An 18,056-nucleotide genomic window follows, 5' to 3' on the forward strand; every position below is an offset into this window, starting at 1 on the left:
GCTAAAGGAGACACGTCTGTGCGGTGCGAGCAGAGGGGATCAGTTGACGTTGCCTCCCCTTGTTTTTTTTTAAAAAAAGATTGAAGATGGCGACTAGCTCGGAGCGCAGTCCTCCTCCGTTCCCCGACTCTGAGGACCAAGATGTGCTGGACTCTGAAGAAGTCGGAGGCCGAGACAGTGATGAAGACGACGGGGACGACCTCTTCATGAGCGCAGTACGTCTGGACGAGGTTAACTTAAGCTAGCCTGGTTAATTCCAGGCTAGCTGAGCCGCCTCCAATTGCCTAACTGACATTAACTGTCAAAGGAGTTAGCTAACGTCTGCGAAGAAAGCTAATGAGGCGCTTTAAGCAAAAGTTTTGTAAGGGTGCTGACCAACATTTAGCTTTTTTAGCGTAGTCAGAAAATAATGTTGACATAAGCAACTGTCATGTCAGATAATGTACAGCATTTACTGTAACTTAAATTATCAAAGCAGTTTGGGCGTTTTGATGGAGAAAATCCGCCCTGCCCACCTACAAACAAACACCGTTGCTGGCTTCAAAACAGTTTGTGTTAATCTTTGACACTGTTGCAAATACCCATGATGGTATTGATTCCCTCCGGGAAAGTTGCAGTGTGGAGAACTGTGATTTGATCAGGTCGATCAGGAAACCAGATGGCACAAAATGCATGCAAGATAGTTCCTGTTTGGTTATTGATATGTGGATGTTTTCTGCGCAGATTATCTTTGACATTTCAAAAGTTTCCACTCTTCCAGGTTAACTTGCACTAAAATCTGAAGGTGTACTCTTCAGCAAATTGGGTGTGCAGACTTTTTTAGGCCATGCATAGGTAAAGCAAGCAGCAGTCTTATTTTAGCATTCTGCAGAGAATAAGGTCTGTGTGGTTTGACTGTGACAGTTAACATTATCCTGGACGTATTTTTTGTTAGTCATATTAATCAGTAGAAAATTCACAATCTTTTTATTTTTTTATATATTTTTTTTAATGAGGATTAAAAGGTGGCTCGAGCAGCCTCCTGTCATGTGAGTGAGCTGTGGTCACATGGTCAGAACCCGGATGTTTTCCCCACAGTCAAAGTTCAGAGGAGAGATTGGAAAGTTGCTGTCTTTGATTTTTGAGCGCTGAACTCACTGCTGCTTGGAAATCATTACTCAGCAGTTGTGGATGTTACATTTAACAGAGCCTGGAGCTGAAGTAATGTTTGGAGAGGGACCAGGCAGTGGTCATTTGTGGATTCAGAGTGACCTCATACAAAAAACATGTTAATTAGTTCATTATAGTTCACTCCAGTACATTATTTGATTACGTTCTACGTATAAACTATTTACATAGTATTACTCAGCATGATAATTAGCAAGTACACCCAAAACCTATGTTAAGACATTTACGCTCAGTTGCCAGTTTATTAGATGCACCTAGCTGAGCTTTTTTTCCAGCGAGGGTGGACTAAATGTTACACCTTTCAGTATAACATAATACAATTCAACAGAACCACAAACTACAGCCTCTAAAATGATCATAAAGTTAAATCAACACCTCTAACAAACTTTAAACAAAAACTGAACTTTGCAACCTTTAGGGAAGTATGATTTATTACGGGACTGTTGTATTAGACTGCATTCATTTTAGCTAGGCATATCAAATAAACTGGCAACTAAGTGTATATGCAATGTATTCTTTGTGAGCGCTCGTCTGATAAAGCTATATTCTGAAACATCAAATGTTTCAGCATGACAGACCCTGGAATGGCAATAAAAAATTAGTTTTTGCATTCTCCACAGAAAGTTTAACAACCATTCAAATGAGTACAAAAGCAAACATCAGGCTGTTCACTCATAAATCTACAGTGACTTTAAACAGGAAGCCACATTCACCATTTACATTGTTAACTATAGCTCACACTGAAACCAACGTATTTGTTAAAAACCTGTTTGATTCCCCTAAAATCCATTAAAAGCTGGTAATATCTGGCAATAACCCATTAAACCCCCTTCAAATCATAAGGTGGCTGACTGTGATTACGGTTGAGGAGTTTAAGTTCTGTTTGTAGCAATATTAGTGAAAATATTATAATAAATAATATAACAGTAAAAATACATGCATTTGGGATGTAAAGACCATACAACTGGATACCAGAGACTTGGATCATGCTGTAGGAACAGCTTAAGAAGGTTTTAAGAACACTTTATTTTGTTAACGTTTATATTATGAGGAAATTATTAATTTTGGAAGCTCCTCGTGATAAGCTTCCTTGTGATAAAATGAGAGTATACACTTATTTGTTAGGCTTTGGGTGGTAAGTAATTGATTTAATAATTTAATAATGGGAAAACAAATTACATAGTGAGGAAAAAGGATTAACTGATTAATCCATTAGTCGATTGATGGCCAACTATTTTGATAATCAATCATTTTAGTCATTTACCAAGCAACATGCCACACATTTTCCAGTTTCTCTAACGTGGCGATATGCTGCTGTTCTCTGTTTATGATTGTAAATTCAATATCTTTGGGTTTTGGACTGCTTGTCAGACAAAACAAGCAATTGGGAGACATCACCTTTAGCTCGAGGAAGTTGGGATTTCCCGACATTGTATTGTCTTGATGATAAATCCAAAAAATAATTGACAGATAATTGTTAGTTGCAGCCCTATTCAAATACCCTAAAAGATTCAATCTTTTTTCCCTTTTCTCCTTATCTCCAGACCAACCCTCCACTGACCGACATGGAAACCACACTGCCAGCTGCCAGTCAACCCAGTGATGTTTTAATGAAGCCTCCCAGTGACATCATGAATGATCCCTTAATCGAGCCTGTCAGCACCCAAAAAGAAAGCAAACCAGCGAGTGAAGTTGTCAGTGAACCCTCAGATGATTTTGTCGACCTAACAAACAACGTATCCAACTCTCCCGACGACACAGTCGCACCTGAAAGTGCTGTTGCAGATGCAGCAAAAGACACAACTGAAATCCCTTTAGATGAACCCTCAGATGATTTTGTTGACATATTTGGAAGTGAAACTGAAGCACCGCGAGTGGTTGTAGCAGATGTTACTGTTGAAGCAGCAACGGATAAAAGTAAAGTGAACAGTGGTGTTACAGATCCACCTGGTGATGGGAAAACAGGAAGTGATGCAGATCAGGAAGCAGAAGAAACTTCCACTCCAATCATCGATCTCAGTGGTGATTTGTTAGCCAGTAACACACAACAGCCACCTGGCATTGATAAAATTGTTGACCCTTTGGTTGACCTCCTTAGTGATGCTCCACCTGTTGCTGATGCCAAAAAACCCAGAAGGGCATCACTCGATCTGTTTGAAGATGAGGGAAGCGACTTTTTCACAGAGCCATGGCAGACTAAATCTGCCAAGCAGCCACAGAAAAGCCTCTTTGGTGAACCTGATGAGGATCTGTTCAGTGAGCCGCTGGGTGCCACCACAAAGAAAACCATCATCAAAGATCAGAAGGGCAAATCTGTCACAACCAAAGCTGCTGGTGATGGTAGCAACATAGGTGGACCTCTGCAAGACCGTAATCCTGCAGAACCTGCTGATATCTTCACCGAGGAAGCCATCACCACAGTGCCCAGCATCAGAAACACCAGCACCGTCAACTCCAAGACTAATGGAGTCCACTCTCAAGAAGAGACAGATATATTTGCTGGTAGGTCCACTATTTTTCTTTATTATGTAACATTATCAGGATTTTAGGATTTAGTGTTCTAAGGGGAGCATTAGTGACAAAGGGAGTGTTCACACAAAGCATTGTTTAGAGCAGTTCATTCAGACTCTCAATGTTTTTCCTCTTATTTCAGTTCATTTGGACGTGTGAGAACAGTTGCATTCAAAGTCATGTGTGCAACAAATAACTGCTCTGTTTAGTTTCAATAAGCGACTTATTGGAAGTAAAAACATAACTTGAACCAACTACAATTTTAAAAGCACCAGATGGTCATTTTGTTTCCCGTGTTTATTATTATTATTTTTTTTAGGTATTTGCCTTTATTAGATAGTGGATAGTAGAAAGTTTACAGGAAATGAGGGGAGACAGACGGAGGATGACATGCTGCAAAGGTTCACGTCCAGATTCAAACTAGGGATTCTGTCATGGTCTACATGGTTAAACCCACAACACCCCATTTGTTGGTGTTCTCAAAAGAATACTCCACCAATTTTGGATTGCAATTCTACAACGTTGTCGGATTTACGATGGACAGTTTAAAAAAAAGGATTAAAATCGATGCACAGAACCAGAGATATAGTGTTTTTCATTCCACCCATTCTTCTTCCTTGACAAAACATTGCGCCTACATTACCCACAATGCAACTCAACCGCTGTCATGTCGTTCGGAGATTCGGGTGTTTTATGCTAGTAGCGGCTAATGTAGCCTTGAGCCGCTAGCAATCAATCAGAGCTGAGGAGAGGGCTACAGAGCTCACTTCTTTCTAACGCCACACCTCCAGATGTTTCATTTTCAGACTTGTAGTCTTCAGCCCCAAGCCCCGTGAAGTCTGATAAACTGCCTCAAGTGACGTCACTTGAGGCAGTTTATCAGACTTCACGCAGCTCCCTCTGGAGCCACAAAAAGCTTTATACAACATTTTTTACATATGCAGTAGTACTCCCCGACACCTGTAAAAAAGACTTTGATGTGTACAAACAGAGGAGTTCCCCTTCAACTGACATAAACAACAGAGAAGATAAATTACCACAAAAACAGAGTTGCATTTATCATTCTGGACAGGAATTGCATTTTTTTCTGTTTCCCCTCACGGCATGCCAGGTCAATCTGTCCAATAAATGAGGCTTTCAGTTTTCAGTTTACAAGCACTGGTCCACATGTAATTGAGCTGTATTAAGCTAGAGCCTGAAAGCAAAAAAGACAAACTGTAGTGTCAGGTTGAGGTCAAAAGCTTTATTATCACACAAGTTGCCCTTTACAATGAAATCCTTAGTTTGCTGTTCTCTCAGGTTACCGTACAGAGAAAAGTAAAAAATACACGCCTCTAAGACAGGTGGTGAAATCCTGCACACTGTCAACACATTTATTAAAGAAACAAAACTTTGCGCTGACAAATTCCAGCACTTCTACATAGAAAAGCCTGCAGCTCAGAGGGTGGACCGGGTTGACCATTAAACGTACTGTTGGTGGTTTGAACCCCCGCTCCTTCTGTTCACATGTCGAAGTGTCTTTGAGCAAGACACTAGATCCCAAATTGCTCCTGGGGGAAAATGTGTATTATAAAAAAAGGTATGTAAGTTTAAAAAATGAATGACGATTGGATAAATACAACTAGAATAAAATCAATTTTAAAAATGTGTCAGTATTTTGTTTCTCAGTATTGAAGTAAATGTGCCAGTGTTGACAAATATATAAGACATTTTCTGCCACACTGACAGCTAATATAAATACGTAAAGGTAGACTTATAACAGGGCCAGGACAGTCCAGGACCTAATGGACATCTCTCTACACATTTCCATTCAGCTTGTAATGACCTCAGTCTGGTTTTTTTTGTTTCTTTTCCTCTCTAACAGAAGCCACAGTGGAGCTTTCTCTCGACAGTCCGCGGAACGAGAGAAAGAAGGATGTGACGGCCAAACCGTCGGCGCCCGCCCCCTCCCTGTCAGCAGCTGCCAGCCTAGCCAAGCCACAGTCTGCATCCCTGGAGGAGGTACACACATATCTAATCCCAGAGTGAAATTCCCAGTGTGACTGCAACAAAGGAATGACTGAAAACTGTTTAAGTTCAGGGAACTAATTTATTTCTCCACGTTTTCTGGAATATCAGAATTTTGAGAAGTTGGTCGTTGAGTTTGCATTTAGTTTAGTTAGTTTATCATCTTACCAGAACAAACATTTCAAAATTCCTTAAACTGTTCAAATTTCCCCCCCCAAAAATCCCAATTCTGCTGTAAGAAAATTGAGTTGACTGTTCAATAGAAGTGTTTGGTGACAGCAGATCACTGAGACTGGTCATTTTTCACTTTCTGTTCAATATTTGTTTCAGTTGGAAGAAGAAGAAGAAGAAGAAGAACAGGAAGAAGAAGAAGAAGAGCAGGAAGACACATTTGAAGTATTTGTCTCTGTCAAAGACCCTGAAAAAATAGGTGAGGCTTATTATTTTTATTCTGTTTTGAATAAATAATGTATCTGGGTTTATTTAGTTCATTGCAATGAGGCTACAAATTGGTTTGTGTACCATAAACATCAAGCAAGCAAGGCTTATTCTGAGGTGCTTGAATCCTTGATTTAATCATTTCAAATCTGTGAAAAAACCAAAGGAACCAAGAAGGGAGACTAATGATAAAGTACCATAAAGGAAACCCATGTGCAGCTTGCCTTGAGTAATATTCTGTAAGTATTTATATCAATTTGTGTCTTTTTTGCACTAACTCAGCAAATGTCCTTCCTTTTTTTTTCAGGGGATGGGATGAACGCCTACATGGCCTACAAAGTAACCACACAGGTAAAAACATGCCGATATACAGTGTTTCACTTAATCTGAAGTTGTTGATCTTTAATCCAGAGGAAGTTGGTACAGTTACTCATCAGATGTGTGGTAACACTGGCCAAGAGAGGATATACTTGTCAGTGTATTGTAGGAGAAACGCCCATGTACTAGTTTTAAAAGGCAAAGATAGATTATGTCAGTTTCAATAGTAGTAATTCACCAAACTTAAGCCTCCTCGGGACAAATCCAATAATACAAGTGAAGAAAATAGTGTGAACTCTGTTTCAGACCACACTGCCCATGTTCCGCAACAAGACGTTTACAGTGAGGCGACGCTTCAGCGACTTCCTTGGCCTTTACGAGAAGCTTTCTGAAAAACATGGACCAAACGGATTCATCGTGCCTCCGCCACCAGAGAAGAGCATCCTGGGTAGGCCGACTGACTTTACTGCTTCCTCTGATACTGTAACTATCTCCATCAGCTATAAGTAGTAGTATAGTATAGTGCACATGTGCCAACGTGCATGCTGCCTGTTGCCGTCTTACTTAAGACGCTAAACTGGACATTGGATCATTAACATCACTGCAATATTTGAAATAATTGTGCAATATTCTCTGTTTAATACTCCTGTGCAATATCCACCGTCTCATAATCATCTTAATAAGCTACACATAAGATGCCAGCACTCATTATTGCACTATTACTTATTACTTATATTATTACATTGTATTATACCGTACATACTTATCAATCTTTAAATCCACTATGGTACTTATGGTACCTACATTTATTTTAGCTTTTATACTTACATCCACTTGTACTTAATTTATCTTAGCTGCATTATAGTGTATTATATTTTGATTTGCTTAGTACTTCTATTCCTGTGTGCACTGATGTGACAGTGAGCAGCTGTAACGGAAGAGTTTCCCCTCGGGGATCAGTAAAGTATTTCTGATTCTGAAAGGATGTTGTCTTGCACAGGTATGACAAAGGTGAAGGTGGGAAAGGAAGATTCCTCATCTGCAGACTTTGTTGAGAGAAGAAGAGGTGCTTTGGAGAGGTAAGAGGGAAGGAATGAAATTAAAGCTGCGTTATGACAATTCAGTTAAAAAAAATCGTAATGTTCTTAGTGTCAGGAGAAAACTAATTCTGTCCTTCAAATCTGATACTCAAATCTCTACAGTAAACAGTAACGTTGTTATGATGTTGTCCTGGCCATAGAAAGCAGGAAAGTGAGGCTCTTTTTCTGTTTTCCCATTCAACAGGTATCTCCAGCGGGTGGTAAATCACCCATCACTTCTCCAAGATCCCAACGTCAGAGAGTTCCTGGAGAGAGAAGAAGTAAGCCAAAATTGAGTTTGGAGAGCCTCGGGGCTGGGTGCCTTTTTATAAGGCAAACATTTATTTTGTTTTATGCCTGAGCCACTGTGAAATACTGTACTCTTTAAAGACCATAAAACCGCCTGGCACACAACTCCACCACATAATAATTAGCTGATTAAATTACCTTTATTACATCTAGAAATTTGTGTTAAAATTGAGGTAACTATTTCAGAGGGATGTATTATTCCTCTGCCATTTACTTCTACTTAAGTCTACTACTACCCTTTGTGTATCTGAAGCTTTACTATATTTTTTAAGTGCAGTCTGGTGATGGTGCTGTGTTGTAATATGTGTGTGTCTTCAGTTGCCCAGAGCAGTGAGCACCCAGGCTCTGAGCGGCGCCGGCTTCCTGAAAATGATCAACAAAGCAACAGATGCTGTCAGTAAAATGACCATCAAGATGAATGAGTCAGACGTGGTGAGTTCAGCTGTAAACAGACACTCCTGCTGTTCACAACGTTTTTTCATTCCCAAGAAGCTCTGATGTAGCAGATAATTTTTGTAATGAGGAAATCAGCATTTTCCAGTAAAAAGCTGAACATTTCATGCTCACAGTTAAAGGCTGACTGCACACTCAGGCTGAAGCACTAAACCGTAAAGCAACAAAACATATTTGGTACAGAGTGGTTTGACATTAGTCTGTTAACTTACTGCTCAGAGAGAGAAAAACCTGTTTTCATTTGTGTTCTTTTGTTATGATCCAGTATTTACGATAAGCTTAAATGAATGGACAGACTGGCAAACACGTTCTTTTGTAAACTGATCTGGTGATACTGATCGAACCTGTGTCCAGTGCTTTTTTTGTTTGCTATAGTGCAAGCTAACATTTGGCAAACTGTGTATTTAGTAGATAGCAGCACCATAGTTCACTAAATACTGAAGGTGAGACAACCAGTCACGCTGATCAAAGAGCCTGTTTGTCAGAAGTTGGTGTATAAATATACTGTGGCTGTGACACTGATTTCCTCTTGATCTGAGGTCAAAGTACCACATCCATGTTTAAGTAAATGTTTATTCTAGCTGAATACATGCAAAAGAACATAAGTGCATTAAACTGCACTGGATTCCCAGTGTGTTTCAAGCTTAACACCCTTCTCAGGAAGCTGAACGCACCAAAGAGTCATAATTTGCAAACATGTAGGATCAATCTAGAAAGTCTAGAAAAGAATTTAAATTGCATACTTCACCAATTATTTCACCACAGTAACCAAAAGAAATGTGTATCAGTTTAATCATTATAGAAATATAATTCATAACATTTTATCTAGTTGTTGATTTAATGTGACTTAACATGTTTTTGATTTTTGCAGTTGTGTGATTTATCCTCTGTAATGTGGCTTGTAATGTCATAGTGCTCAGCCTTCACTGGCATAACAGACGTTGATGTTGTTATACTGACAAAAGTGAAATTGAAACTTTGCTTCGTAACGAATGTGTGGAATAACAGTGGTTAAACATGCAGAACACACAGGGGCCTTGATGTTGGAGTTGTCCTAACTGTGTTTTGCTGCAGTGGTTTGAGGAGAAGCTGCAGGAGGTGGAGTCTGCAGACCAGCAGTTCAGGAAGCTCCACGTGCTGGTCGAATCTCTGGTCATCCACAGGAAAGGTTTGTCGTCTCACTTCCAACCACTAAAAGATATGCCTTCAATTAGTGTCCTATGCTGATTATTTATTAGTCAGATTTGGAGTAAGGGTTGAGGATGATTTTCACACAAAGATCTCCTGGCGACATTCATTAATGAGATCATCATTTCCTTCATCGTGACATGAGTGGGCATCAGAAACTGGACCAGTATGGGAATATCTAAGGAGATATTACCAAATTGAGTTTGTGTATCAGTTTATGCACAGCTCTGACTGCCTCCCTTAAAAACTCCTAAATCTCCTAAAACTTTTACTAAAGCCTAAATGGAGACAAAATAATGAAGTCACTAACTCTTTACCAGTGTGCTCCATAGTAAGGGCTATTGTTACACAAAGCCATGCAGAGAAAGTGGTTTGCAGATGATCACTTATTTGTTTCTCATGTTTTTGGTGTTTCAAAGTACATGGAGGAAAACGCCTCTGTTTGCATTGATGTTTGGCTCGCTCTTCCACTCCAGAGCTGTCGTTAAATACAGCCAGCTTTGCCAAAAGCATGGCCATGCTGGGAAGCGCAGAGGACAACACCGCTCTGTCCCGAGCTCTCTCACAGCTGGCAGAAGTAGAGGACAAGATGGAGCAGTTACACCAGGACCAGGCTGCAAACGACACCTTCAGCTTTGCAGAGGTCATCGCAGATTACATCCGCCTGCTTGGAGCCGTGAGGGTACTGAGAAAAAGTGTTCTGTTTATTTAAAAAAAAAGTAACACAAGTGCTTTGACTTTCCAAAGGTTAGGAGGTAACTTGAGGCCTATCTAAGGGAAATTTAAACACCGTTTTGGAGTAGTTAAATTTCATTGCTGTACAGGTTGCTACATTCATTACAATCTCAAAAACTCCAAGCCTTTCCATCTGTCATTGTGGCTTACTATCTTAAGCAGTGAGGTCAAGTCTGCCATTTTAATTTAGTCCAAGTAGTTGTGTTGAATCCTCGTAAGGAAAATCTTTGCCAGCAGAAAGTACTTCCAGGGCGAAGATTTAAGATATGCCAGTAAAATTATAAACTTAAGACAAGAACTAAGGCGGAGAAGGATGTTACGTATCAGTGTTGTAGTACTTTTGTGTTGCCCATGTTACCTGAGCAGCCTTCACTCATTACTTCTCTCAAAATATATTCAAAGGTTAACTTCAGAATCTGGTATTATTCTAATGGTAGTTAAAAGAATAAAATTAAACTGTGATTATACTCCTTCACAACAAGCAAAATGTCCATTAATACTGACTAAAAGGCGTGAAATTTATTGTTCTGAGTAGGAGCCTCAGCTACAATAGCCAAAAAAAACATGATCCTGTGTGTGCTTGTGACCTGCAGGGGTCGTTTGATCACCGGATAAAGGCGTGGCAGCGTTGGCAGGATGCTCAGACCGCGCTGCAGAAGAAGAGGGAGACTGAGGCCAAACTGCTGTGGGCCAACAAGCCGGACAAACTGCAGCTGGCCAAAGAGGAGATTGTTGAGGTACAAACACAGGCCAAAATCAACACAGCGAAAATAACTCGGACGAGGCTGGGATGCCTGGAAGTGCTGGAGTTTGATGTGTTTTTTTTTTTTTTTTTCAAGATTGAGAACAATGTTTGAGTAATGAATGAGCCACTTGATATTGTTCCTGTATCATTTTGTTCCTATCATCAGAAACTGGGAGCACAATGAAACAAATGAGTTAAATTAGATTTTAATCACCCCAATTTTTTTCAGGACACAGTAAAGCAAATATATTAGTCATTGTGCATTTTAATGACAAACTAATGCCGTGCTGCAGTCATTTACTTTGTCCTGGCAAGAAAGTGCTTGAATATTGAATGTTTAGGTTTTCAATCTGTCTGACAAAGCTGCATTTAATCATCAATATTTACTGAAGAATACATCACTTTAACCAAACATGGGCATTATACTTACAAAGAAAAATTATAATTGCTGCTCTTCCCTTTATATCTAATGGGTTGTATGGAGGCTCAATGGTAGCGCGGCAGTCACAAAAACAAAGAAGTTGAAAAGTTAGAAGTGATAAAAATATTCACAGTAAGTCAAAGTTTTGACTTTTCAAGTAAAGATTACAAGACATTAAGTCAAAATTTTGAGATGAATCAAAAATTGAATAAATCTCATACTTTTCACTTAAAAATGAGATAAGACACAACTTTAACTTACTATTCTAATTAAAACTGAGAAACTCAATTTTAACTTGCCATGACTGTTTTTATTTTTATTATTTCTTACTTATCCTCCTTTTTTAATATCCTGGCGTGAATGGGCTTCTATACTACGGGACTTTTAAATGTTTCCTGTCTTCTTGTTAACAGTGGGAGGCCAAAGTTACGCAGTATGAGAGAGAGTTTGACAGAGTTTCTGCTACCGTGCGCAAGGAAGTCGTCCGCTTTGAGGTACTGATGTTTATCCTTGTTGCTTCACATCAGTGACTGGACAGCTGAAAATGTCTGTTATTACTGATTTCTGATGACATTTTTAATTGAATCATGCAGAAAGAAAAGGCCAAGAATTTCAAAAGACAGATAATTAAGTACTTGGAGTCTCTGCTTCAGTCGCAGCAACAGGTGAGTGTCTCTCTAGTCAAAACATGAATATTTAAATTACCGTAATCAAATATTATTCTTGTCAAACCAGTCATTGTACATTTTATGAATAGTTTTGATATTGAGAAAGGCTTTCAACTATGGCAGTCCTTGTTTTGACTCTTTCATGTCACCGAATGTTTTTTTAAAAATTTATATTTAAAGGATTTGGAAGTCCTTGGCTGTGCAGCATGTCTGAAATGGTTGTACATGTTTTACATTTTAGTCATTTAGCTGGTGATCTTATCCAGAAATACTTAATGAGTGCAGCAGTACAATGCGTTTGAATTATAAATGATCTAAATGAAAAGTGTCAAATGGAAAAAGTGCAGAGATGTAGGGATCTATAATATTCCTGGGACCATAGAAGGATCTTTTTCTTTTTTTAAGTGAAATATTTTAGGAAAAGAAATAAAACATGAGCTAAGGAGCGAGACATTAATGATTTTTACATGACATTAGGAAAAGGAAAGATTAGGGCTGCGAGTAACTATTAATTAGTCTGTTGATACATGTTTTGCTTGTTTTGTTCAACCAACAGTCCAAAACCCATAAATGTTCAGTTTGCAAAGATGTAAAACAGAGAAAAACAATAAATACTCACGTTTGAGAAAGTGGATCTAATAGATATTTGGAATTTCTGCTTGATGTTGGATTCAGAACTATAAAAGATGCATAGACATCTGTTGTAAATCCTAAATAACCACTTCTCGTCTGTCAGTTATGAATGAACCTGTCACTGTTGTCTCTCTCTCTTTTTTTTCTCTCCAGCTGATAAAATACTGGGAGGCTTTCTTACCAGAAGCAAAAGCAATCGCCTAATCCTCGAGCACCAGCCTTGTGGACGACAAAACAGGCTGCCTTTTTCTTATACACTTTACCTCTTGCCTTTAAACCAAGGAATATGCGTGCATTGTAAAGGGAGATACAATCAACCTGTTTTTTTAATCACCTTTAACATATAGCTCTGTATTCTATTGTATTAATAATTGTATATTTTCATTTAACCTTCCACAAATATTTTCTTATTAGATGAAAAGAGTTTGCAAAGATATGGACACGAAAAGAGCTAAATGTAGATGATTATTCCATTAATTTCCACAAGAGAAGGGAAATGAACCGAGTCCGTTGCTCTCAGGATTTTCTCCCTCGTGCGATCAGGAGCTCCTTCACATCAGCAGTGGTTAATCGTTTACAGCGCAGCTGCTTCTGGGGACCCAGATGAACAAAGTGGCCACGAGTCTCGCTCTGTTTCTTCTTTTTAATGACTCAAAGGGATAAAAGAACAGTTAAATGAATAAGAATTATGAGCACTTCAACCAGTTGGATAAAGTACTTAAGTATCAGCCACGTTTTATTTTTTTTCCCCCCTTCTTTTGTTTCAGATTTAAAATACTATTGATGCTGAGGGGAGGGGTTGCAGGGGTATTGAGAGCCATTAGATTAGCAGGGTTTACAGCCGTGGTCAAGGGTTTGCATTGTAGATCAAGCTTGTGGGTTTAATGTTTTAGATATGATTTCAATCATAGTGCAAACTTTACTCTTACAACTACACATGTCTGTGCCTTTTTAAGTCAAAATGGTGTTTTTGGTATAATCCACTTTGGGAGAAAGTTGTACACAGTCGTGGGCAGTGAAGAGGCTGGTTAACAGTTACTTCCGCATGAGCTGTGATGATACAATGAGTGTCAATGCTGAGGTTAAAGAGCAATACTGGTGTCTTCATGTTTAAGCCCATTTACTACAAATTCAGTGTTTTTCCCCCCTCTACATTCTTGCTTATAACTGCAGTTTTTTTGAATGTGTTTTTTCCTACTTTCCAGACAGCCTTTGGATTCACTGCTGCATGAAAATCAACATGCAGAGACTTGAAACAGGTAATCCCCCACAGTGAACATCATGTCTGAGTCTGTTTTTGTCAAAGTTGCGTCATTGTTGTTTGGTAATGCAGTACAGTAAGTGTCAGTTGACACTTTTTAAGGCATTACCAAGCAGCAGTGACTAACTTTGAGAAAAATACAGTAAATGCTGTCATGTCCACTGTATTGATTGGCCTCAAGCAAGTCTCAAGTCTCTGCGAGCAGATTTTCATGCTCTAATAGTGAAATTAGTGGAAACCAAAGGCTGCCTGGGTGGTGGGATTCCGAGTCCTGCTTTGAGGTTTGGTTGGTAATAATATTAGGCCTGCAACTAACAATTATGTTCATTAACTATTAATCTATCAATTCTTTTTTTCAATTAATTGTTTAGTCTATAAAATGTCGCAAAATAATGAAAATGGCAGTTTCCCAGAGCCCAAAGTGACGTCTTGAAATAGTTTTATCTGACTAACAGTTAGATTTTTAAAGGTACCCTGTGGAGTTTTTGACTAGTTATAGTGCCATGGAGCGATGTTCTTAAGTTCGGGTCCCCATTTTTGTTAGTATCTCACACAGGTGACGCGAAACACAGTCCTGCCGATGGTTTCATGCTTTTCCACTGATGGACAACAGGCAAGGAAGAAGACTGCTAGCTAGTTAACATGGACTCAAACAATGTAGATTTCAAGTTCTTCCGAAAAACGGCTCGACAGATGTGTTTTACGAGGAAGGACGTGCATTCAACACATTTGGGAGACCTCTAAGATACCCGGTGCACTTTGTTGAATGTGAACAGTGAATGAGAACATAACTTTGTTTACAAAAACAATCCACAGGGTACCTTTTTAAATGTACTATATAAAACAAAGAAAAGAAAGCAAATCCTCACATTTGAGAAAGTGGAACCAGCAAAAGTTGTTGTATTTTTCCATGATAAATGACCAGTTACTTATCTAAATTGTTGCCGATTTGTTGTCTGATCGGCTAATAATTTCAACACTAAACAATACTGTGTGATTTCTAGTAAATGGGCAACAACATGTTAAAAAAAAAAAAAATTGAATGGTTCCTTTCCAGAAAGCACCAGGACTGGGCTGTTGATGCTGACTCGTGGACATGAGATTAGTGTCAAATACTAAGATTACTGATGTCATAGTGAACCTAGTGCTTCACCGACGCCTCAGTCTGCAGTTTGACAAGTTGAGTTTTAACATCAAACGGTAACAAACCTGTGTCACAGCGTTATGTGGCCTGGCTGCCATCTTTTGATTACAGCTTTAATTTCACATTTGCACACACTTAAATTGAAGCCGTGTAGCGATGAGCTACACTGTATAATCATCATCATAACTTTGCTTTGCAGTTTTTCTTTTGTAATTTTGGCCAATTGAATGCACGCTTGTTTTCAACTGTTGGTAGACAGCACTCACGAAACTGGTAGTTAGTGCGGCCTCATACTGTATGTCATCACTTGTCAATGTGCAGAGCAATGTGAGCAACGTGCACTGTCAGAAATTTCTTTTAAAACAATTCAATAAAAGTTGCACTGTTTACACTTGGAAATTTCATTAAGAACTTAAGACTTTAGTGTCTTATTTCTCTACTTGAGTTGTTTTCTTAGCCTCACATTAGGTACCAACTAGAGCTAGAGTCTGTTTAGGGCCAAAAGCAAAAACAAGCTTTTGAATAGAGGCAAAAAACTACAATGTAAATGTTGCTTTTGAGAACACACTATTGTATAATTCTAATCTTAACATCTACTAGATTACTACATTTTCTAGCTTTTTTGAGAGGCAAATGCTCCATCTGCTGCCATTACTTTTGTTTTCCATATGTGGCGCAGGTGTACAACTGGTCTGATTATGACTGAACAGCTCCCCCTTGAGAATCAGAATCTGCAGTCTGCTAAACGTGAATGAGTGAGTTTGTGAATGAGACCAATCCAGTTCCTTTAGGTGCTTTGTATCTAAAAAGAAATATGTTTTGATAACAGGCTAATGATCGACCTGTAATTGAAACATACTCTGCTGTATCTAAGCATACTTGTGAAGCTCACTGCAGCTTAAGACTTATTTTTTGTTATTATTATTTGGGTCTTTAAGGTTATAGATAAACCCCATTAAGACTAAATTTAAGTAAAATTAAACCTAACTAGAGCAGACTTATAAATTGACTGGGACGATATATGAGCTCATATTATCAGGTATGTTAGTAAGTAGGAAGAAATTGCAGTACAAATATGCCAAAGATATATTTAAGAAAATGTATAACAGTGTCTCCATTACATAGATTGTCTTTCTCAGTACGTATCTTGGTTGAATTCTTTAATAACCAAATTTAAGATATCCTTCTAAAAATGCTTGTTTGTGTTATGTGTGTATGTAAATAAAATATTTAAATTGGCTCGCTCACCTTCCACTGGAGGAAGAAAACTTTTTGGTTAGCTTGAATGACCAGTTCTGCCATTTATTACAAACATTAACACAGGTCTGTCATTTGATCCTAAAGCATGCATAGACATTCTGACTTTTAGTTGCTAGGATAAGTTCAGTAAAAACATTGGATCCTACATGTTCCATGATGCAACTCAACAGCATGTTTTGTTAGACCCTCCCTGCCTAATGCTCAGTAGGGTTATTTTCTCAGATTTGATGAAAGCTCCACCACAAAACAGCATACAACTTGTTTTCAGAGGACTGAGTACAACTCCCCATGATTAGTAAACCTTTTGTGTATTGCGTTATCCTTTAACAGAGCACCCTGACACCTCACAGCCAGCCACAGGGCCGGCTTTGCTTCACCATTCATTTAAAAACTATGTACAATATTATTCAGAGTAACAGACATCCAGACACCTCGGAGACAATGGGAAGCAGCAGCAGCGGACCAGTTAACTGCTACACATGATGACAATACAGGTAAAGCTTTCCCACTGTGCTGTTGCACGCTTCAGTTCACAATAACCGACAAACTAAAACAACCTGCTCAAAGTAAGAGGGCAAACTGTGAAGATGGACTGGCCTGGCTGAGGAACTGAAAAACCTTACATGCCCTGTGATATGAAGCCGTGTAGAAACTATTAGATCTTCACACACGAGGCACCCAATCATCACATGACTGTTGTTACTTGGTTAAGCTCATTTTGGCAGTTGGGACAAGACAAAACACCGTCTTTGTTCACTCTTAAAATTACTATAACTACACGGTTCTGCAAGTTTCAGGCGGTCAAGTACAGGCGAGTAGTGTAGGTATCAATAAATAACTTCTCATAAACACAGCCAGCACAATATCATAAGAAATAACACATTCTTCCTCTTACAAATTAAGTTAAATTAATTATCAATAAAATGCACAATGTCAGTTCAGTATACTCAGGGGTTTTGCTGCTTAAGCTTTACTTGGTCTGAACCTACCTCTTCTTTTGATTAAGACAAATTAAGATTTGTAGACATTTATTTTATTCGCTTATTTTATTGTATTAGTTGTAAAAATGTTATTTTATGTTATTGTTTAATTATTGTTTTTATCCCTCATCGATTTTTTTATTTAGCTGTCTTTTTAAATATTTTATCCAGTTTTCAGTCTCACTTTTATCTATTTTATTATTATAGCTTTTAATCTTTTTCTCATTGTCAAGTCTTTTAATCTATTTTATTTCACTCTATTACGGTCTACACTAATGTCTTATTATCGTGTTGTCAGTCATACGTGAAGCACTTTGAACTGCGCTAACCTGTACCAAAGGTGCTATACAAATAAAGTTTGATTGATATGACCAGTTGCTAATGTTAGCTAAGTTAAGATCGATAGATGTTGCTGTGTAATGGACATTGAGTCAGTTTGTTGACTTTGACTCTTCTTTACTTGAGTTACGGTTGCATTAAATTTTAACATTTACCATTATGCTACAATTGTAACTTGTGTGACTGTTTAGCAAAAGTTACATTGTCACATTAAGAGTACTCCACCGATATAACATTGTCTGACACACGATGGACAGCCAAAACTGATGCAGCAGAACCAACGATATCGTCTTTTTTATCCACGCTTCCTTCCTCTGTCAAAACCTGGCGCCTACATTACCCACAATGCAACTCGTGAGCTGACAGTTCGTTCTGAGATGCAGGTGTGTTATGCTAGTAA

General features: G+C 38.6%; 1 protein-coding gene across 1 annotated transcript; it reads left to right on the plus strand.

Annotated features, from left to right (window-relative positions):
• Positions 1-80: 80 nt before the first annotated feature.
• snx1a (sorting nexin 1a) lies at positions 81-15,466 on the plus strand. Its single transcript, XM_044194315.1, has 15 exons — positions 81-215; positions 2,712-3,669; positions 5,543-5,679; positions 6,016-6,115; positions 6,431-6,474; positions 6,748-6,889; positions 7,442-7,520; positions 7,726-7,801; positions 8,148-8,261; positions 9,357-9,450; positions 9,947-10,152; positions 10,799-10,942; positions 11,785-11,865; positions 11,965-12,036; positions 12,826-15,466. The coding sequence occupies exons 1-15, from the start codon at positions 87-89 to the stop codon at positions 12,874-12,876; spliced, it is 2,427 nt and encodes an 808-aa protein (XP_044050250.1). The 5' UTR covers positions 81-86; the 3' UTR covers positions 12,877-15,466.
• Positions 15,467-18,056: the final 2,590 nt, after the last annotated feature.

Source organism: Siniperca chuatsi, linkage group LG4, assembly GCF_020085105.1.
Source record: "Siniperca chuatsi isolate FFG_IHB_CAS linkage group LG4, ASM2008510v1, whole genome shotgun sequence".
Lineage (NCBI taxonomy): Eukaryota > Metazoa > Chordata > Actinopteri > Centrarchiformes > Sinipercidae > Siniperca > Siniperca chuatsi.

What these genes read in the sequence shown, in the direction of transcription:
- snx1a (XM_044194315.1), top strand. Translation starts at nt 87, where the DNA reads ATGGCGACTAGCTCGGAGCGCAGTCCTCCTCCGTTCCCCGACTCTGAG. An exon ending in AGTCTGCATCCCTGGAGGAG is followed by an intron (nt 5,680 to 6,015) that starts GTACACACATAT and finishes TATTTGTTTCAG; the next exon opens with TTGGAAGAAGAAGAAGAAGA. An exon ending in AGGAAGTCGTCCGCTTTGAG is followed by an intron (nt 11,866 to 11,964) that starts GTACTGATGTTT and finishes TGAATCATGCAG; the next exon opens with AAAGAAAAGGCCAAGAATTT.